The sequence below is a fragment of the Sparus aurata genome, chromosome 10 (assembly GCF_900880675.1).
Source record: "Sparus aurata chromosome 10, fSpaAur1.1, whole genome shotgun sequence".
In the NCBI taxonomy this organism is placed as follows: Eukaryota; Metazoa; Chordata; class Actinopteri; order Spariformes; family Sparidae; genus Sparus; species Sparus aurata.
Window position 1 is genome coordinate 13,389,092 of NC_044196.1, and position 23,123 is coordinate 13,412,214.

Below are 23,123 nucleotides of genomic sequence, written 5' to 3' on the forward strand. Positions count from 1 at the left end.
TAAATAAAAACATGTCTCCCGATTTCTACTGGGTACAATTGAACTGATCTTTGAACAACAACACAACTGGACAACTGTGTTAACATGCTTTTTCAAGTTTAGGTGGTTATCAAAGGTGACCCCAAGATGTTTGCAGTTTAAGGCTATAATTTGGGACAGATGTTTTGAGGTATGAGGATTAGCTATGCTAGGGCCAATAATGATTACCTCAATCTTATCAATATTTAGCTGCGGGAAATTCTCGGACATCCAGATATTCGAGACAATAATGCAGAAGATGATGGTATTAACAAAAAAACCCTGCATAAAGTTCGATTAGAAACAGCATTAGCATAAGAAATAGCAATTTTCTATGAAACAATTACATACAGCCACTGATTCCACTTTGCTTATCCTCAAAGAGTTGTACAGGCTGACACTACATACAATCTGTGTGGTTTCCGCCAATTCTGCTTGCAAAATACAATGCAACTGCGTACAGTGTCTTCGACTCCCAGAAAATTAGTGTATCGCTCTTTGTTAGACCAAAACACAACCCAGATGTACTTCTACACTGACTGTAGACTCCTTTTCTATGAATATCAACACTCTGCTAACTGTAGCCTCAGTCTGTATGAATATCAGCAAACTGCTAACTGTAGCCTCAGTCTGTATGAATATGAGCACTCTGCTAACTGTAGCCTCAGTCTGTATGAATATGAGCACTCTGCTAACTGTAGCCTCAGCTTGTATGAATATCAGCACACTACTAACTAGTTTATATCAGCACATTGCTAACTGTAGCCTCAGTCTGTATGAATATCAGCACATTGCTAACTGTAGCCTCAGTCTGTATGAATATGAGCACTCTGCTAACTGTAGCCTCAGCTTGTATGAATATCAGCACACTACTAACTAGTTTATATCAGCACATTGCTAACTGTAGCCTCAGTCTGTATGAATATCAGCACATTGCTAACTGTAGCCTCAGTCTGTATGAATATCAGCACATTGCTAACTGTAGCCTCAGTCTGTATGAATATCAGCACATTGCTAACTGTAGCCTCAGTCTGTATGAATATGAGCACTCTGCTAACTGTAGCCTCAGTCTGTATGAATATGAGCACTCTGCTAACTGTAGCCTCAGCTTGTATGAATATCAGCACACTACTAACTAGTTTATATCAGCACATTGCTAACTGTAGCCTCAGTCTGTATGAATATCAACACTCTGCTAACTGTAGCCTCAGTCTGTATGAATATGAGCACTCTGCTAACTGTAGCCTCAGTCTGTATGAATATGAGCACTCTGCTAACTGTAGCCTCAGCTTGTATGAATATCAGCACACTACTAACTAGTTTATATCAGCACATTGCTAACTGTAGCCTCAGCTTGTATGAATATCAGCACACTACTAACTAGTTTATATCAGCACATTGCTAACTGTAGCCTCAGCTTGTATGAATATCAGCACACTACTAACTAGTTTATATCAGCACATTGCTAACTGTAGCCTCAGTCTGTATGAATATGAGCACTCTGCTAACTGTAGCCTCAGTCTGTATGAATATGAGCACTCTGCTAACTGTAGCCTCAGCTTGTATGAATATCAACACTCTGCTAACTGTAGCCTCAGTCTGTATGAATATCAACACTCTGCTAACTGTAGCCTCAGTCTGTATGAATATGAGCACTCTGCTAACTGTAGCCTCAGTCTGTATGAATATGAGCACTCTGCTAACTGTAGCCTCAGCTTGTATGAATATCAGCACACTACTTACTAGTTCATATCAGCACATTGCTAACTGTAGCCTCAGTCTGTATGAATATCAACACTCTGCTAACTGTAGCCTCAGTCTGTATGAATATCAACACTCTGCTAACTGTAGCCTCAGTCTGTATGAATATCAACACTCTGCTAACTGTAGCCTCAGTCTGTATGAATATGAGCACTCTGCTAACTGTAGCCTCAGCTTGTATGAATATCAGCACACTACTAACTAGTTTATATCAGCACATTGCTAACTGTAGCCTCAGTCTGTATGAATATCAACACTCTGCTAACTGTAGCCTCAGTCTGTATGAATATGAGCACTCTGCTAACTGTAGCCTCAGCTTGTATGAATATCAGCACACTACTAACTAGTTTATATCAGCACATTGCTAACTGTAGCCTCAGTCTGTATGAATATCAACACTCTGCTAACTGTAGCCTCAGTCTGTATGAATATCAGCACTCTGCTAACTGTAGCCTCAGTCTGTATGAATATCAGCACTCTGCTAACTTTAGCCTCAGTTTGTAGAGGCACAGGACTGTTTCTGAGCTTGCTGACTCAGGACAGTGATGCTACAAACATATGATGATCTTTTAGAGTTTGATACATTACTGTAGATTAAACTAACTAGCAGTATATTAAAGTAGTTAAAATTAGCACAACCTAAAATAACTACAGCAGGTACAGGTAATACAGTATATAGAGTGCATAGAAGTGTATAATAGTTTTTTTATGACTGTATATACTTGCTATAAGCTTCAGTTGTGAATTTTCACCCTCCAGTCAGTTTTTAACCTCAGTTTAAACTTGGGTTTATAGTGAATGTCTCATTCTATAATGGTGGAGTGCAGCAGGTGGACCCTAAAGCAGATGGCAGGCAACAAGAACTGAAGAATGAATCTTTATTCGTTCAACTCAGGAACAGGACTCAGGAGTGCAGGCAAGCAGAATAATGCAGAACAGATGATCCAACAAGACTGAATTTAAAAACAGGACTTAAGTACAAACTGAACTAACAAGGGGATGAGGTGCAGGTTGAGAGATGGGTGGGAAACTCTGGTGAGGGGAATATGGTGATGAAGCAGTGGAACAGGAAAGGAACTGACTGGCTGGGGAAAACACAGGGCTGGGTTGAAAAAAGCGGATGCAGGACAGGTCTGGAGGGAAACACAGAGGAGGGACACAGAAACAAACAGACAACGCAATTCTCAACACTGAGACTAATAATGTATAGGCTGCGTGAGCTTAGACCAAAGTGAAAACAAAGATTGACTACTTCCAAAGATACAACTCAAATAAAACTTATCCCACTAAGTCCAAACTAAACAAACAGGGACAATGTCTCAGGATATCTAGTGAACTGATGGAGAAGGGCAACCGAGGGACGCAGAGCCAGACCATGACACATTCTCCCTGAGTGGACCCATTTCCTCTTTCATAGCATTAACCCATATCTGTGATTGAAGTCTCTCCCTTAAAGGTTTGTTGGGCTTTGGATGTGATCATTGCATTCAAGATTAAAAAAATTGTCATCCAAATACTGAAAAGCATTTGTGTCTCTTGCTGGGTTCAGTGTACCATTGCTGGTCTATATCTGGCCATTATCTCTTCCCTCAGATGTCTCAACTTGAACCACTTTGATCTCCTTTGGACTCTGTTTACTATGTATTAGAGCTGGGTGATATAGCAGCACATTTTATCAGTAGTTCTTTTTTCATATCAGTCAATGTTGGTATATGATGTTTTATACATATCTTGTATGTTATAACAGACTTCAAACATTACCATTGATAGCAGAGCAGCAATTAAACACAAATTTACACATTCTACATACTTGGACACCAGCAAAGGTAATGTTTCAATTATAACAGAAAAAAACAAATCTAGTCCATAGGTTCATGGTGGTTGTGGCTGAAATCTCTTTACTGCTGATGCGTTCCTCACATTTCTTCTCTTTCCTCCTCAGTGTTTTCACTCTTGTTAATTGTTACTTTAGGCCAGTTTTACCAATACAGAAACAGACCTTTTACTTATTTACAAATCATATTTTAATAATATTTTTTGTGTACTTCAGGCCAACAAATATGTCATCAGTTTCTTCCAAAGAATAAAACCACTTTAAAAGAATGTTTAACAATTAAATGGACTCACGTTTTGATTTTAGGAAATTTAATTTGTTAATATATAATTCTGGTCATATTAAAATGAACAAACTGTAATAATATTCATAAGATATTAAGTTTACATGATGTACACAGTTACACACTTTGTCAGACCCCACGGTGGAGTCAGGAATATGACCCCACGGTGGAATCTCACACACCGCAGTACCCCCTATGACCACTAGGGCACACACAAAGTTGTGAAAATCGACTGCATGGGGTCCACTTTTTTTTTTTAAAGAAAACTGCACCAGGCATATCAGCAGGCTGTTTTCTATTGATTGCAATGCTCGTGCCCGTGGGGACCAGCGCTCGGTCCCCACGGCAAAAACTGGACCCCACGGTGTGAGTCATTTGTCAGGTCATGGACCCCACCAGAATAGAAATACAAACACACACACACACACACACACACACACACACACAAACCCACACACACAGATGTGTACTGTAAGGAAACTCGGGTAACTCCTGCTGTTTAATATTCTAATGCAGATGTTTGCAGTGTTAATCATCTGTGTCAGGACTGCGTAAATACACACCATGGCACAGACACACACACACACACACACACACACACACACTTTGCTGCAGGATCATTTTGTACCCCGCTGTTAATGATCTTCAGAGTGGAACTGATCGCTTCAGTGTTTGATAAAGACGCTGTTGTTCGATGTAGCTTGGTGTGTGTGTGTGTGTGTGTGTGTGTGTGTGTGTGTTCCTGTGTGTGTGTGTGTGTGTGTGTCAGGTGATAGCTTAGTGTTGACAACCTGTGACCAGCGTGGGGATTCCCGTTATTTTTTTTTTCCAGGGCACATTGATGGGCGACGCACCACTGTACACACACACACACACACACACACACACACTCACACTTACACTCGCACGCACACACACACACCGAACTGGGAGGCCATGAAGTCACTCCTCAATGCTTAAAATAAAAGGGTGTGTCAGACCTGTGTGTGTGTGTGTGTGTGTGTGTGTGTGTGTGTGTGTGTGTGTGTGTGTGTGTGTGTTGCAGCACACAGAGAAGGCTTTCTTCTCCGTCTCCCGACTGCCTGGGGTGACCTCACCCTGTCTGGACATCCCACAGCAGCATGGCACACACACACACACGCACACACACACACACACACACACACACACACACACACACACACACACACTGCTCAGGCATGTAGGTCAGACTGAGTGAAACTGAGCTGAAGGTCTTTGAAACTGACTCAGAATCAGCCGAAACGAGCTTCATTAAACATACACGAGAATCAAACAGAGTCCAGCGGCTCCTACAGTCGCTCCTCATCGATTTGCCGGCATCAGAGCTGTTTTCTTCTTCGGGTTCGGCTTCGGCTTCGACACTTTATCTCTGGAACTGCGCTGCTTTCCTGGCAGCTCGACGTCGTGCCAGTTTGTTAACGAATGTTCGCGCTCTGAGTGACGGCACATGTTGCTGAGTCAGTTAAAAAAAAGGCTCCGGCTGTTCTCGGTTTGTCGCGCAATGAAACTGAACACTGCACAGCATTAAGTTAACAAATTGCTTTTATTCAGTTTTGGCATCATCATCAGGGGTAAATCAATGAATCGACGAGTAGAGGATCATCTGAAAGAAGTCAGATTTTTTATTTTTTAGACGTTTTTTATTAGAATCAGAATCGTGTGGTGCCAAGTAGCTTTCACACACGAGGGGATTTTCCTTTTGTGTTTTGGTGCGCGAGAGGAAAAATCAGCGGGAGAAAAGAAAAAGCACTGCGAAAATCAAGAATGGAAGACGTGCTTTTTTTAAAACCAGGGATCCAGTTCAGCACCTGGCTGGTGAACTGACACTGCCGTCGAGATGAAGACAGATCTAATCTTCAGTTTTCTTCTCACTTTTAAGTGGCTTTCATTGCCTTAGTTGATGTAACTCAAGTGCAGCACTCACACAGCATATGTGGCGGTATGCACCTTTAAAGTTGGTTTGCCAGCCGCCAGTAAATACAAACATTTCCTTAGATATGGGGCACAAATTGTAACTGGATTTTCATGAAATAGGCAAAAAGAAAATGCAAATATAGTGAGAAAACAAGGAGTTGGTTCCTTGAGATGAGCAGCAGGTGGCAGGAAAGCTCCAATCAGCTGCTAATAAACCGTCTAACAGGAAATCCGGTCGCACTGGTTATTAGTTTAGCCAATAAAAACGTGGAAACGTTGTGAAATCGAAAATTCCCAGAGGCCGATGTGACGTCAAAACGTTGCTTCGTTTGTCCAAAACTCCCCCAAATTCTTCACCCACTGCAATAAAGGACAGATGAAAAGCAGGAAATCGTCACATTTAAGAAGCTGGAATCAGAAACTGTTTAAAACACAACATTTACAATAGACATGTCACGTTCAGGGCTTGAATCAAAGAGAACGGGGTGATATCGACCTCTCATCTCGAGCTTCCTCGAGCGTCGGATCCATTTATCGTTCACTACATCTGCTACTGTCAACGTTAGCGTCCCCCTGTCCTCCATCTTGGCTCTGTCCTGCATACGTACGTCCATCCAGCTGAACGCCGTCGATATAAAACCTGCAGCGTGGAGACGACGGTCAGAGTGACGGTGCCGTACAGCGTGTACGCAAACTGTAAAAACGCTGAGAGGGATGATGTCACCACCTCCGAACCTCCTGCTGTGAGGAGCAGTGAGCTCTGGTTAATGACTTCATCACACACACATACACACACATACACACACACACACACACACACACACAGTAAACACACATCTGCCCATAATGAACTCTCTTATTACCACACTTTAATTACGCCCTGCATACCTGCTCGCTGGGTTTAAGTATATAAAACGGTCTCCCGTCTCTTCTCCTCTTCCTCTTCCTCCTCTTCACCTTCTTCTCCTCTCGTGTTTTTCGGACTTTTTTTAACTTCTTTTTTCATTTCTGCCCTTTGTCTTCCTCTTTCCCTCGTCCTCCCCACCCTTCCTCCCCTCCCTCACACTTTCCGTCTGCTTCTCCTCACCTTCCCATCGTCCCTCCCTTCCCTCTCTTTTTGTCCTTCGTCACTCCATCGTCTCCTCCCTTTTCCCCCTCGTCTTCATCGCCTTCCCATCCTCCTGTTCTTTTTCCCTTCCTCTCCCTCCTTCCCTCTGTTATCCATGGGAAAGTGACGGACTGCTTTTTGAGCTTAATGGTACACTGACTGCAGCGTGTGTGTGTCTGTGTGTCTGTGTGTGTGTGTGTGTGTGTGTGTGTGTGTGTGTGTGTGTTTCAGTCTTTTTGTTTATTTCAGTGGAGCCCTGCATGTATTACATTGCTGGATAATAAGGGGTCATTTTATTGCTGTGTATTTGACTTTCTTAACCATCCATGTTTTTGGGAACAGTGTGTGTGTGTGTGCGTGTGTGTGTGTGTGTGTGTGTGAGATCCTCATTATAAGCAGTGTGAAACATTCCACCACGTCTTGAGCAATTTTTTTTTTTTTTTTTTTTTTTGCCTCCGGTTTGTTTTCAGAATGAAAAAACTCATTAGACACAAATGAACATAAACAGTGTGTCAAATGAATTCAGCTCACGCCGGGGGCTTTGTGTGTGTGTGTGTGTGTGTGTGTGTGTGTGTGTGTGTGTGTGTGTGTGTGCGCGCTCTGTGGAATGTGTGCGGAAACAGCTTCATTTTCACAGGACTTAACCAGCAATCATTTTCTATAGTTGGAAACAGAAAAACAGAAGTCCAGTGTGATGTTCCTGATCTTCTTCTTGCCCTCCCCGGTGAACAAATTCTCTGTTTTTCTTTCGTTTATACCGGAGTTAAAGGTCCCGCTCAGCTGCAGAATCTGCTGGAGACAGCGGTGGATGCATACCACTCTCATTTTCTATTTCACGTCATGGCCACAGACATTCACTGACATGTGTCCAGTTATAGTGTGTATTAAGACACATCAGACAAAGCTCGTTTCGGGGGCCGATACCAATATTAGGGAGGAAAAATTGGAAACATCGGCCAACACACAAACCTGATCCCCCAAATGTGGTAATCAAACACTTCAATCGAACAAAATATGTCACAGAAGCAGGATATTCTACAGTTTATCAATACACTTCATTGCCTCAGATGACATCAGTGCACCGAGGCATTAAACCACACTGGAGTTGTAACAATCATAAATCACCTCGAGCACCTTTTTCTGCATTGAGCTCTTTGAAATCAAAAGGATTTCATATTTGCCGATATCACCAACACATACACTGATACTGATATATCTTTATTGGGCCAGTATGGGCCGATAATGTCAGCCAACGGATATATCGGTCAGGCTCAACTTTAAACTGCATCCAGGAGGCTATTTGAGGGGATGATTGGCCAAAATGCATCCCAAGTCTCGGCCTGCCATCCTTCTCCATCCTCCATGAGATCACTAACGCCACGCTATCCATACCAGGATGTATAACTGATCAATCATTGACTTTTCTAGCCTTAAGTCCCTAGATTCAAGTGACGCTGTTAGCTGAACACGTCTTCTAGTTGTTCCCTCTCCCCATCAATCGATTAGTCGATCGAAAGAAGACAACATGCCAAGTATTTGGGTAATTCATCGATCGTTTAAGTCATCTGCAAGCAAAACATGTCAAACATTTGCCGGTTTCAGCCTCTTAAATGCCTGGACTTGCTCCATTTCTTTGTCCCGTATCACTGTAGATGAAGAGACTTTAGGCTTTAGGCTGTAGTTTGGACAAAAGAAGCATTTTATGGCCCAAACTAAGAACCGATGCAGCCATGTTTCCTGAACGAGGGTTTATTAGCACCTGACTGGAGCCTTCTCTCCACCTGCTGCTTGTTTTCTCACTAGATTTGCTTTCTCTTCTGCCAATTCCAGTGGAAACCAGAGAAAAGTCAATAGAACTCTGGCCACGGATGTAAATAAGCAGACAAGACACAATCACATTATGCGCCTGTACGAAAGCAGATTAAAACCGTTGAACCAGTCGATCTTAATCTCGACAGCGGCGTCTGATCGGCAGCCAGGTCTTGAACTGGATCCCTGGCGTAAGAAACGTCAACAGAAGCCGAGTACGAACAGGCCTGACATCAGACGGCGTCCAACCCAAAGTTATGAAGTAGCTGCCCAGTTGAAACCCGCTTCAGGGTTCTTTTCCCCCCATGTTTGGAGCGGTATTACAGCCGGATCAGATTCTCAGATATTAACCTCCGAAGCCAGAGAGTCGTGACGGCACCGGGCCCCGGGAGAACATGGCAAGAGAGCACGAGTGGATATATGAAAGATCTCGATTTATGTTGGAGTTGGCTCGCGGGGGCAAAGCTCCCCGCCGCGCGTCTGTAAAATCCCCCGACCGTAAAATCGGACCTGTGTTTCCATGACACGCATTCCTTTGATTTCTGCGGCAGGAGAAGGAATGAATGAACGAATGAATGATGGAGCGAAAGAGAGGAGGAGGGAGGCAGCTCTCTCAGTTACACACTATGTAATCGGGAATTTGTTTCTTTATATTCGCCCCGAAGCATCTTTACAGCCTTTTATACAAGGGTTAATGGTGGAATTCATCTGGGTTTAATATCTGAAAGCGAGCGTGTTATCACCTACTTCCGATCTGCCTAGCAACCCCCTGGAAAAGCCGGAGAATAAACACCAACCGACTCGCTATTTGTTGAGTGTCAGAGGGCGGAAAATGACTTCAACGTTTAATCTAGCGTTCTTTTAACGGTATCAGTCGTCCATGAAATAAACTCTTTATGAACTTTATACTCGCACCAAAGAGAGTTACTTCCTTAACTTCCTGACTAACGCAGGATGCTTCGTAATCTTGGCGGGGAAAGGAGGGTTGGAAAAACCTGCATCTTTCTTCGACTTGAACTTTGCTTCTAGGTCTTTTTGGTTTAGATCCACCGCAAAAACGTGCAGCAAGGTTGCATATTTTTAGATTTCACAGTAGTCTTTATACGTTGGCATGAACTGCGCGGTGACGTATTACAAAAAATCTCTTTTCCGTCACATCCACCGCTAATTTCTGTTCCGTCATTGTTGGCCCCGGGTCTTTTTTCCTGTCCTCGGTCCAGTCGGTGAGTCGGTCAGTTCCCCCCCCTCTCTGTTCATCAGTGTGTGTGTTCCTCTCTCTCTCTGTCTCTCTCTCTCTCTGTCTCTCTGTCTGTCTCTTTCATCCTCCTCTCACGTCTGCTGATGTGATTTATGGCTGAACTCGAGCCCCCCTTTCGCACCACACTGTGACGCTCGCTCGCCAGCGCCAGAAAAGCGCGCTGAAACATCCCAGCGATGCATTAACAGCACCACTGTGCGACCCCTCGGTCGGCGCTGTGGCAAACACACACACACACACACACGCACACAGTCTATTACAGAGGAATGTGATGGGTTTTCTGTGGGATGTGTGTTTCGCTCTGTTTTGGAGATGCTCTTCGGGGCGCCGTTGCCATGCGGACGCAGACAGTCGCGCGAAAAATGCCTCCAAAAACGGGTTTTTAAAAGGAGTCGGCTTGGCAGAGTTGAACCGTCCATGAGTGACTTTTTTATTCCCCCCCGACGTCCGTCTTGTTGTTAATCTCAATGTGCTTCTGTTTGCCGTCCAACTTTCCCTCCTTTCATCCCAAACCAATCGGTGTCTTTGTCTCCAGATCGAGGATGGCGGGAAGGCGGCCCTGTGCGAGAAGCTGAAGGTCGGCGACGAGCTCATCAACATAAACGGCTCGGCGCTCTACGGCAGCAGGCAGGAGGCGCTCATCCTCATCAAGGGGTCGTACCGGATACTGAAGCTCACAGTCAGGAGGTAAACACTCTGCGCAACAGGCGCGTCAATCACCGCTGACAGGCACGCGAGGTGTCTGCACACACTCTCACGACTTCAAAGTGAATGTTTGAGCGTCTTCCAAGAACGGATTTGCGTTTGTCGCCCCTTCTTCTCGCCGACTCTTGGCGTTGATTCGCCGACGCGGGGAAGGAAGGTGAAGGAGGACACGCTCAGGAATCTGCCGGGCCTGACATGCGAGCACACATCAGGGCAGCGTTTCACAGATAGGGAATGTCTCACAGGAAGTGACCTTTGACCTGCAGGGTGTCCGAAGGAAAGCTGATAGACCCCGATGAGCAGGGGGAGGACTGGATGTCTGGGGTTCTCTATGTGTGTGTGTGTGTGTGTGTGTGTGTGTTAAGTAATCCTAATCTCAAAGGAAACAAGTCAACTCAGAGATTAATTATAGATTTTAGTTTCCTGTGCAGAGACTTAAAAGGAAAATTCCAGCATTTCTTACCTGCAACTTTTCACTCTGTTGTAGAGGATTTTCGTACATTCCTCTGGGAGTTTTCTCTACATAAGTGAACATCGGAGGTGGAAGGTACAGAAGAGTCTGTATGAACACATGCAGACAATCTGAGGTCCGATGGAATCTGTAGAAACTTTCAATGTCGAGGAAACTATTTAGTGCACGACAGGTAGTGGGAACAGGAAACTTTGACTGTAGTCTCCCTAGAGATCCTCAGGGTCAGAGGCACAATAGGTGCTCATCCTTGTTTCTCTTTTGCTGAAATCACTTAAAACAATGGCATCAGATTAGAGAACCAAAACAGTAAAGTTATGAGAAATAAAACAGCTGAAAGATCCTAAAAAACAGCCTGCATCCAGGTGTTAGCTCATTAAAATGAAACATTTTTAGCCTGATAACAGCACTTTTTTATCTTTTCTCGATGGGTTTTCAAAGGTTTTTATAAGCTCGGGATGCTCGAGAAGTTTCTGAGAAAGCCTGTGATCCTGCTGATGAAATGAAAACAGGGAAAAACTTGGGAACCAAATTTGGAATTTTCAAAGAAAAAAGTTTCAACAAAACATTTCTGCAGCTTCACAGCAAAACATCTTTGCAGCATTCTTCTAAACAACTGAAGTAGATTATAATGTTTAAAAACACAACAAAACATTATTTTTTAAGCGGCACCGTACAGCTGAAGAACAATCTCAGTCTTCAGAACGCCTGATGTGAAGAGAACGCGTTACTTACAGCTGAAGTCCTCACTGTAGCTGCAGAGCTAAACTTGTTAGCGTGCTCCCTGTCGGTGCACAAGCTCGAACGCACGTTGAGAGTGTAAATGCACGAAAACCCCGACAGCCTTGTGATAATTCTTTGCAGATTTGTCAACAGTCTGATTACACAGAGTCGCTGCAGACACCGGTCGGCGCAGGAGGAGAAGCTGCTGGTTGTTTTGTGTTTCCCAGCCGTCTCCTCCCTGCCGGTTTCTGCTCAGGAAGCAGAACTAATGTCAGTGATATTTTTCCAGCCTGTGAACTAGAGTCAAGTTGGCGTCTTAACATGGACTTAGAGGGTGTTGGGTGGAACTGCCCCGCAGATCTGAGGTCAGATGCAGCAGCACGTCGGCTCCTGCTGATCTCTAGGAAACGATTTCAGATTAGCAGCCCTCGATTCAGAGACCAGAATAGATCGAATTTCCTTTTTTTTATATTTTCTTGTATGTGTTGGCTGACCCGCAGCTCCAGCAGTATGAACCTCACCTGCTGCCAAGAACCTTTAAAGGAATTATTGTGTTATTATCAATCAATTAACTCCTGACCCTTTTACCTTGTGTTGTTGCCCCTTAGTGGACGAAGGTGGAACTGCAGCTCATGTTCATAAAGTTTACAGGAAGATTTAAAGGATGTTTCGGAGAGAAAATTGCCTTTTTTCCCCTCTGTGTTTGTTATTTTCTCAACTTTTCTGCACCCGCTGACGTTGATTCCCTCCATAATTCTCGACTGGGACCAGCAGGGAAGATTTTTACTGGAGTTCGGACTATCATTTTGTCTTCTCAGACAGCTGTTTGGCAGCGGCGACGCGTCTTGTTCTGGCTTTGAAACCGGATTGGCCGTCCAGAAGTCCGAATGCTGCCGAGTTCTTGTTGCTCCCGTTTCTGCAGCAGGCGGACATTCTGTCTAAAGCTGTCGGACACACACACACACATACACATATGCTGTATACGTGCGCTTTCACACACTCGTACAGTCGATGTCTCGAGGAATGCTGCTCATTATGAGCGTGCCACCCATTTAAATCCACCGTGGGTGTCAGTGTCTGGTATGTGCTGCATGTCTGAGTCTGAGGGGCTTTCCCAACACATGGACAGCAACTGGTGCTCCTCTTTGCTTAATCATTATTTTTTGATACTTTCCCCAAAAGTACCACATTTCAAAATGTAGTTTTTTGCACAAGAAGTTGTTTGAAAAAGTATAATTTACACTACAAGTCAACAATACCAGCTTTACAGGGACACAGAACATTTTAAGGATGCAAATAACTGACTTTTCATGTTGATTGAGATTATTTTATTTGATTAATTGATCGTTTGGTCCATAAAATATTGATTTAAAAACCCCAAATAATCCGAATGTTGTCATGGGAAACAAAGGCACTAGGTAATATTGAGATTTCAGCAACTGTAATTGAATTTTTGGCAATTTTTGCAGGAACATTTACTTTAAATGGTCGCTGATTACACAACTGAGCATTTCAGCTCTAAAAAAAAGAGTTGACATAAAACATCTTTAGCCAGATAACAGAGCCAGATGCCTTTTAAAAAACTTCCCCTGGTGTTTTTTTATAAACTCAAGATATTAGAGGTTTCTGGGAAATCACATGATCCTGCAGCCAAAAATCAAAAACATCAAAACCACCAAATTTGGACTTAAAGGAGCAGTTCACCTAAAAATAGATATTCAGTCGATATCTTCTCACTCTCACGCTGATAGAAGTTTGGATTAAGTTTTGTGGGCAACAAAACATTTTTGAAGCTTTACAGCAGAGAAGCGAAGCATCATTCTCCTAAAAGAAGTAGCTGTTTTAAAACATAGGAAGTGATAATTGATATTAAATGGTTGCGTACAGCTTGTGCAGTGAAATCAAAGTCTATAAAAGTTCTGAGGTCCCAAACTGACCAACTCAAACAGACGTTGAGGGTGTAAGTAACGTCTTTTCAAGTACATTTCTGATCTTGGGGCTTCCAGAGACGACTGGACGATCTGTATGGATCCAATTTATCTTATTTTTTGGCTGTTTTTTAAAAAACAAGTCCCCGTCTACATCAGTAATTCAGGAGAATGCTTCAACATTGTTTTGCTGTCAAGCTCCAGAAACAAAACTTCACCTTACTGAGTTGATAATGTCTACATTTTTATTCTTGGGTGTACTTTTCCCAAAAGAGTAAGGCCTTGTAAAGAGGGCCTTTAACATCATGATCACCTCTAATCTGTGGGACATTTTTATTAATGTAGGTTTTCCTTGTTATTTGTATTTTATGAAGGAGCTCTCTGACTGCAAAGGCGCATTAAACCGGCTTTGATTGACAAGTGACTGACACTAATAGCCAATCACAGCCTCAGTGTTCGGGCGGGTCCCTGTTGCACTTTGACCTCGACTCTCTGCCAATCACGTCACGGGCTGGGTTTTTCTACTCATTACCGTAGAAACAAGGAGCCCTCTGGTAGGTACTGTACGACCTGCTGCCAGACTACACACACACACACACACACACACACACACACACACACACACACACACACACACACACACACACACACACACACACACTGCTGGCTGAGCGATGATGAAATTGGCTCGTCTTGTGTAGCTGTAACAGTGGAAAAGTGTTCTTAGAGAAAAAGCCAAATCTCGTTACCACCTCTTTTAATAACACGAGGGGACTGTTGGTACAGAGATGGCATGTGAACGTGTTTCTTTTTCTGACTCAGTAGGTCGTTATTAGGTATGAAAACCCAAGTGTGTGTGTGTGTGTGTGTGTGTGTGTGTGTGTGTGTGTGAGACGTAGTGTTAGTGTCACAAAGACAGAAATAACCCTTTTTGGCGTAAACCTCAGCATGTGAGGAGCCTGTTGGACAAAGAGCGAAGAAGAAGAAGAAGAAGAAGCCGTACTAACAACGTTAACGCGACAAAGTCTCCTTTGTTTTTTTAATGATAATAACTAACTAGCCAAGAGACGGTCAGCAGTTTTTCAATTAGTGCCAGAAACATGAGGCTTTAAAACATTAAAGTGCTGTTGTGTGAACCCTATAACAACCGTAGACAACAACAGTAAGTCACATGTTTGAGTAAAAATAGAAGAAGAAAACAAAAACAAACCAAAACAACAAGCTGAAAGGCTCTAAAACACTCAATTAAGCGTGTGTTAGTTGTAATGCTAATCCCTTTCATATTACACTTGGTCCAGTTCTATTGTTGATGCAAAAATATTGAAGCTGAGCCGCTTTAAAGGGACAGTTCACCCCAAAATAAAAAATGTATACTCGTGGAAAAGAGGCTTCCCAGCAAAGCTAACTAAGGTTTTCTATCTATCTATCTATCTATCTAAGCTAACTAGCACTTCAGTTGACGCCTTCCCTGCGACTGGCATTAGCTTCACGGTGCATGTTTCCTTCTGCGCTGTGACACAGTGTGCAATTGCTCACAACGAGGTCTGTTGATCATCTTGAGTAACCAGGGTCCTGATTTCTGTTCAAAAGACAGTGCTGTGAATCTTTTGAATCACAGTTTTTGGATCCCCGTGCACCACATTTCAAGGGGCGTCTACTACCATTATATTGGAGAGAAAGCAGATATTTTTGTAAACCAGAAAACATATTTTCTACTGAATACTGGAGATAATAAATTGTTTTTTAGTGTTCTTTTGCGGGAACACACGGATGTCCTCATCTACAAATCAAATCTGTTGCTCCTCTTATAATCGCTTTCCATAGGTGCTGCAGGTCGGCGCATACAGAGCCGGTCTGAACGCGAACTTACAGCTTCCCTTTGTGGAAAATCTGCCACCTTTTTCAAACATGACTCAGTTTGTGAGCCACAAACAAGCTCCAGTTTGACTATAACCACCGTTTCTTTACGCACTGCTCCTTTTTTTTTTGCGATCACTACTTTCTTCTACCCGGTCTTCCAAACAGTTTTCGACATTCCTGCCAAGCTGTAGACTCCATGTTTTTATACGTGTGCACACACGTCTACATGTATTTTAGTAAGTGTGAGAAATGTTGCGTCTGTGTGTTTCTCTGTTATTCTAAGCTCAATTAAAACCCACTTAACCTAAAGTGAGATGGACTTCTCATGCCCGCGACGCCTGTCTCAGGGAAACATCAGGAAATTACACACTGGGGTTCCCTCCTGTACGTTTTTTTTTTTACTGTAGGTGAATAAATGGGCTTTTTCACTCAGGGAGGAAAATGTACCGTGGATTTAATTATATGATGTAAATGCAGAGGAAGGAAACGTGGAGTTGGCGCCAAGACACGATGATTTGTTCAACTCCAAAAAAAAAAAAAAAGTTGGAAAAACGGAGCTTTTGTGCAACTTTCTCTTGTAAAGCATATGTTGGATTTATAAACGGGGCGTATTGTATCCGACAGGTTTCCATTACAGTGATAATAAAACAGTTGTGTTACACCGGAAAAGTAAAAAAAACATTTGATTCTCCCTAGAATAACTTCTCACATGCTGGCCATTACCTCTTGGTTTCTCTTTAGCAGTAATTGTTTCGGAGCTTTCCCCCTCCGTCCTTCACATCATTGTTCATTCTTTTGAATAAAATATATTCAGTTCAGACTCGCTGAAAGAAGAGCCGGCCTGCAGGCTAAATTTGGCGAACCACAGGAATGCAGTGGGCTGCCGGGCAGTGTGGTGGAGAGAGAAGACAGCAGTGTTTTTTAGTTTTATTTCAGGAGTGATGCTTTATGGACACTTTAACAAGCCAGCGGATGGTTAAAAAGACCCACACGGCTGTTAACTAGTGTTTTAACATCTCTTAATTAAGGCGTCCATTATCTTAAAGAATGCAGCGACGGACATAAACATCATTTAAGAAGCGGTACCAGCTTGAATTCTACAGAAACGGCCCAGACTTCTGAAGTAAATTGAGCGTGTGCATCATTATTTATGGTCACTGTGATACAGATACCACACGTTATTTATATGATTGTAGGCTACAACTTCATATTATTTCTCATTATGCACCTCTTGATTTTAGCTTTATTTCCCTTTATTGTGTGGCTGTATCTCTGCAGATTATTATTACGATTAAGCAATTGATTGTTTTGTTTATACAAGGTGACAAATAAGTCTCAAAATAACTGAATTTGTTCAACCTACAGTCCAAAACCTGCTTGATAAGTGCCTTATAAGCGACCAAATGATGAATCATAGTGTTTATACTTATTGTCTATACCTATAATCTTATAATCAACAAACTATTTAACCAGTATTTTGGTGAAAAACAAATTTAATTGCCCCGAAATGAAAGCAAATGGTTCCAAAATCGAATTATTACTTTATTATCATCTATCGTGGTAGATCGTGTAGTCTGGTGGTCCAACGGCAAATACTTATGTATCTTTTGCCAGACAGCAGCACAGTGAACACTTGTCTTATAAAGTTTATAACTAATTATTGGCAAAAAGTTGTTCATCTATTCTACACATACAGTCGATGTGTAGCGACACAATTCTTCATTTGTAGTCGTGATTCAACGTAGTTCTAACTCAGCATAAGTATTTCAGTCTATGTATTTGCTGCACCTGTTGTGTCGTCACTTTAAACTTCAGTTCATTGTCTGACGCTTCTTGCTCTTTTGAACAGAGACTCTCAGTCCTGCTGTGTGTTTATCGTCAGCTCCATTATCTCTGTTAGCTTTTAGCTCGCTAGACCAAACACACTGCAGGACAATGCTGCAGTTAATAAACAGCTAACAGCTAACTAGTTCTCTCCTGATATTTTAATAGTAGCAGTGAGAAGACGGGCTCTGCTGTAGTCAGGTTCAGTGGTAGTAAATCCCTTTTTTGGTCCCTGAAGCATCCCGGGGGAACATCTCTGTTTGTCCCAAACACGTCTTCTATTGTCTCGTTTTCTGTCATCGACAGGACGCCATCAGACCGTACTCGAGCCCTGGACTTTGTCCAGTTGGCACGGATTGTATTTGTTGAAGTGGTCAGAAAAATGGAAATCGAAACATCTACAGTTCTTTAAAAACTGGAGATGATGGCGTGATACGGTTTAAAGCCGCTGGTGTCTCAGGGAACATTACGTGAGATTGGTAAAGAATGAACCGCATGTGTGACATTTAACATAGGTTAAAACAACATAAACATGAACACTAAACTCCCATATAAAGCCTTTAACTGTGTTTAAAGTGGATAATATCTGGCTTGTCAAACTGCAAAAACTCTCTGTGTTTACAATCACAACATGTGCACACTCTGACCTCATACTTTATTGCTTGCAAAGTACTTAAACTTGCCATCGAGCTGTAAATTTGACATTCACGACCTAACGTCGCATCTCTGCTGTATTTACTGCAGATACGAGGAACCCTGGCACATATTTTTTTGCTGAAACCACAACATGCATGTGACCCTTCACGCCCTCCACCCTGTTATTGAAAGCGGTGTCACTGCCAGCTTCACAGCAGGAGTATTTTTGTCTCTTCCCATCTTTGCGGGGTGCTTTTAACTCACTGATGATATTTTCCAATATATATTTCTGGCAGGGGAAAGAATGTGGGGGATGTTTTGTTGGCTTGACCTGGAAATGTTTCTTCTATAGTACTTCCTGTTTTCACCGACCTTTTGTTACATCCAACAGCTCTGTGTGTGTGTGTGTGTGTGTGTGTGTGTGTGTTTTGTCTCAGTGGGCAGCCGTGGAAGAGGCAGCAGGACATTCCTCAACTTTACCATCATTTCCTGTTCTTTTTCAAAGTTTCCCTCCACTCCACTTCCTGTCCACCTTGGACTTAATGCGTTGGTTGAAATTTTTGTTTACGTTCGCGTGAAAAAGAAAGCGGCTTTAATGGGAAGCGGACAAAGACCAAACAGTTTGTTTACGACCACTGGATGGAGACGGGAAACGGCTCTTTAGACGCAGGTGTGCATCTATATCGCAAACGTCCATTTTTCACTGTATGGACGGGCCATTTCTGAAAGGGTCAGCATGTCTTTGTTCACACTGAAAGGAATAAAGAACATTGTGGGAAATATTTTGCTTTTTGTGGAGGTCATGTGCACACAATTCCCCGTAAAATGATGTTGTCTTCACATTTTATTTTTAGACTATTAAGTGTTGGTAGGAGTTTTTTTGGATGGAGCCAGGCGAGTCGTTTCCCTGTGTCCATTCTTTACGCTAGATTAAGTTAAGTAAAGTAAGTTAATTGGCTACTGGCGACAAAGTCGAAATGTCCATTTGCACACAATGTTTCCTTTAAGTACTGATGTTGGGATGCTTTTCAGGCTAATTAGACACGACTGAGTCTTAAAGTAAAGTAAAATCTTTATGAAATCTTGTTTTTTCGAAGAACAACCAAAAGAAAAGTGTAAAGGAGCAATAATCTGTTAAACATCCAGTCCCTGTGACAACCTTAGATTATTTTTTTCTAGAGTATTTCAACATAAAACAAGGATCTTTTAACTAGCTATGAAACAGTCCTAATTTAATACTGATGCCTCTTTAAAGCCTACAAAGAAAAAGAGACCATTACCAAGAAGATTGACTTCTTCTATTTAGGTATTCTTAATGCACAACACTACCAGGGGACTACAGAGCAACACAATCTGTTAGCTGTAAGCTCAGGTTGGCTAACGTAGGTGTTTGAACGGCATTAGAACACACTTAGAACAACTTTGTTTCACCATCATCATATTTTAGCTGACAAGCTTACGTAGCCACAAATAGATACATTACCTCATCAGACGGTGGTTCTCATACCATCTTTGACCACTGGGGGCGCCAGAATCAACAAACTAAAGTTCTCTGTAGTTACTTTAAAATGCCCAACAGTGATTTTTCAAACAGCTGTGATCAAAGCTGGACAGTCATGTCCGCTATCGTAAGGATTTAGAATTTAGGTTTAGGCGATTTTCTGACATAGACATTTGGTTCGTTCATTTTCAAATAAAATAAATCTCTCTTTTGTTCTGTCTGGTCAAACCAGTCATCTGTGTCAGTGCATCTTAAGTGTTTCCAGTAGATATGCCCAGTGGGAAGAGAAATAACCCCAAATTACGCCCTTTGATTGGATTTAGGTCTCAAATTTAGTCCAGTTGCACCAGCCGTGATCAGCCTGGTCGCATTTTAAAGACGCAGGTGTTGTAGTCAGCAGCCAGTGTATTCAGACACAATACAGTTTGCATTCCTCTGGATGTTTTGTATTCATAGACGATTCCTTTTTGCCAACCAAAACTCACCTTCTACCTGCCGAAAAAGTGCAGCTGTTTATTCTTGTGATATCAATCTTCTCAGGTCAGTAGAAAATCTCACTTTCGAAGGAAATCTCTCTCAAATTCAGTAGCGAATCCAAACAAAAGATTTGCAAAAGAAAACCTGTCAGATTACAGGGGCAACAAAGCAGGAAACATCCCACAGACCCAAAACCATGCCAGAGTTACGTGGCAGCAGCAGCAGGAGGAGCGAACGCGAGGAAATTAAAACGATAATTACAAGAGAGGCTGATATCATGTTTGATGTTTTGACAGGGTAAACAGGACTTTATGACAAAGCGCTTTCATCTCGACTCACTCTTTCATCTGCGCTACACATCGACTAAACATTTATTTTTGCCCGAAGGCTGGACGGGGAGGTGGAAGAGCAGATGAAAGAATGGAAACAGGGAAAGTGGGTGAAAGAGTCGAGGGGAGACTTTAGGTAACAAAAAAAAACAAAGAAAGAAGATTTTCTGACATGTTTTGATACATTCCATGCCTCAGATTCAGATTTAGTAACATGGTATAGAGAACAAACAACATGAAACGACACCACATGAGAGGAACGAATCAGAACATAATGTGACCTGGACAAACACGTCACTCGCCCGGTTGTCGTTTGTTAGTTTTGAAACAAACTTGAGGCAAAAACTAGGTCATACATTCGTCGGGTAACATTTAATTATATATCTGCACTGCGTGGTTTGAATAGCTTTTTGCACAAAAGTCACAATTTTGCAAAAAGTAAGCAACTAGGTGGTGAACACAGCGGAGCGTTACGCAGCTAAACAGACTGGTATTTCCTTCAGGAGCTGGTGGAGACCAAAAACAGAGCAAAAAGAAGACTTTATATTGGACTTAACTTTGCAGTTGGATGCAGTCACGACTACAAATGAAGAATTGTGTCGTTACATATCTACTGTGTGTGTAGATGGACATCTTTTTGCTAATAATTAGTTATAAACTATAAATGTGTTTGCTGTGCAGTCGTCTGGCAAAACATACAGAAGTATTCGCCGTTGGACCACCAGACTGCAGAGGAGCTTTTTTTTTCCTGAGGCATCCTCAAAAACCTCTTGTGAAGAAGCAATATTGCATTTATGTTTGTTGATGTAAGTATGTTTTCTCACTGAAACGCGACAGACGAGCCCTCGTGACGCATCTGTTCAACATCCAATCGTGGCTTGGTGTTTTTCAGATCTTCATTACTGATTAAAAAGTCAGATCAAGGCTATTTCTTACATTCCTTCCTCTAAAATATTATCCTTGACTCTCGTCCTCCTCTTCCGTAATCTGTCTCTTGTTTCGGTCCTCGGTGTTCAGTGGCGAGCTGCTCCGGCAGCGCCGCTCAGTTTCACAGTTTGTTTGTTCTTCTTCATTTGAAACATTTGTTTTCATCTGCTCCTTCCTGGGAGAGTTCATCCTCCGACGCTGCAGATCTTCTCCGTCGACATGCTGACTCACTCTTTAACTTCACTGTTGCTTGTTCGTAGATGCTTGTGTCAGACTGTTAAAGGGCGGTTTAAGGGCCCAGACACACACACACACACACACACACACACACACACTCATATGATTGTTTGGAATTTTACCGCAGACAGATTGATGGGAGAAAAGTGCACACACACACACACACACACACACACACACACATCCCGTTGTTTAGATTCTTGTACCGCTGGGTCCTTGGAGACTGGGGCAAGACTGAGGTCTGCGGTGCCAAGAACCAAGAAACACAATAGTCTGCCCCCCATCACTCCTTCCCAAACTGAACAATAGACATTCCTGCCATTCCTCAAGACCTCTTCCTCACACAAACACACACACGTAAACACACACACACACACACCATTCTGGGTCTGATTAGGGGCTTGACTGTAAATGACTTTGGTTGTGATGCTGTTAAAGATGAATTATTGAACATTGTGGACAGAAAAGTATGGAAGTATGTGTGTTCTAGTTGTCGGGTTACTGGTCTGCTGAGACACATTGAATCAACAGGATGGAGAGAGAAACGGGGGCGTTGGTCGCCGAAGGGATAGAGATGTGAGTTTACGAGTTTGGCGGTTCATTAGGTGGGTAAAAAGTCAGTGCTGGGAAGAATCGAGGCTCTTAATCTCGTATGTTCGCGGTCCCTCCTCGCTAAGTATGCTACATTGATGGAAATGCTCGGAATCTGCTCGCTAATGATAGCACGGAGGAGGAGAAAACGAATTTAGCCCTCCAAGGAACACAGGATTTAATAATCTCCTGCAGAGTAGGGAGGTCGCCATGACCCCAAATTGTATGCAACATAGCTTCAGGTTAAGATATCTGGTCTTTTTTATTTTTTAAAGATGGAAACATGAACAAAGAGTCATAAAAAGAAAGACTATGCAGTTGCTTGTTTGGTCACTTAGGCGCAGCAGAACAACCCAAAAACACAAAATTGACATTTTGTCCTCCTATAAAGCTGATTTGGCTAACAGGTTAGCAAACAGCTGCCTATTCATGCATCTTCACATGGACAGAGCAACATTAGTATTAATCCAGAGTCTTGTTTCTGCCCCCTCAACAAATATAAATCCAAATGTCACTCTCTTTTAGCTCTGTTTTGGTCTCCTCCAACTCCTGAAGGCAATATCCATCTCTTTGGCTGCTTAACACTCCACTATGTTCACCAGTCAGTCACTAACCTGGTCTCTCTCTGCCGTTTGGTGGGTTTGCTTAATGTTATTGCTGTTTCTGGAGATGATAGCATTGTAAGAAAAACATAAACAGTGAGCTAAAAGAAGCTAAAACGCGGCAGTCTTTGTGGATGATTCTCTGTGTGTTCGCCTTCACACGTGACACATTTCAAATTGTTTTTCACGGCCGACCTTGAGACAAATGCCAATATATGTTTCCTCAGAAGTAATAAGCACATGGGTAGATACATTTGAAGCATCCTCCCTGAATTGAGTCAGCAAACGTTGCGACTCAACACACTGAA

General features: G+C 42.6%; 1 protein-coding gene across 2 annotated transcripts in view; it reads left to right on the forward strand.

Annotated features, from left to right (window-relative positions):
- shroom4 (shroom family member 4) overlaps positions 1-23,123 on the forward strand; it is an 81,911-nt gene that overhangs the window by 27,088 nt on the left and 31,700 nt on the right. For both annotated transcript variants that reach the window (XM_030430861.1, XM_030430860.1), the window contains one exon: positions 10,542-10,693. In XM_030430861.1, coding sequence (XP_030286721.1) covers positions 10,542-10,693 — 152 coding nt within the window. The remainder of the gene's footprint in view (positions 1-10,541; positions 10,694-23,123) is intronic.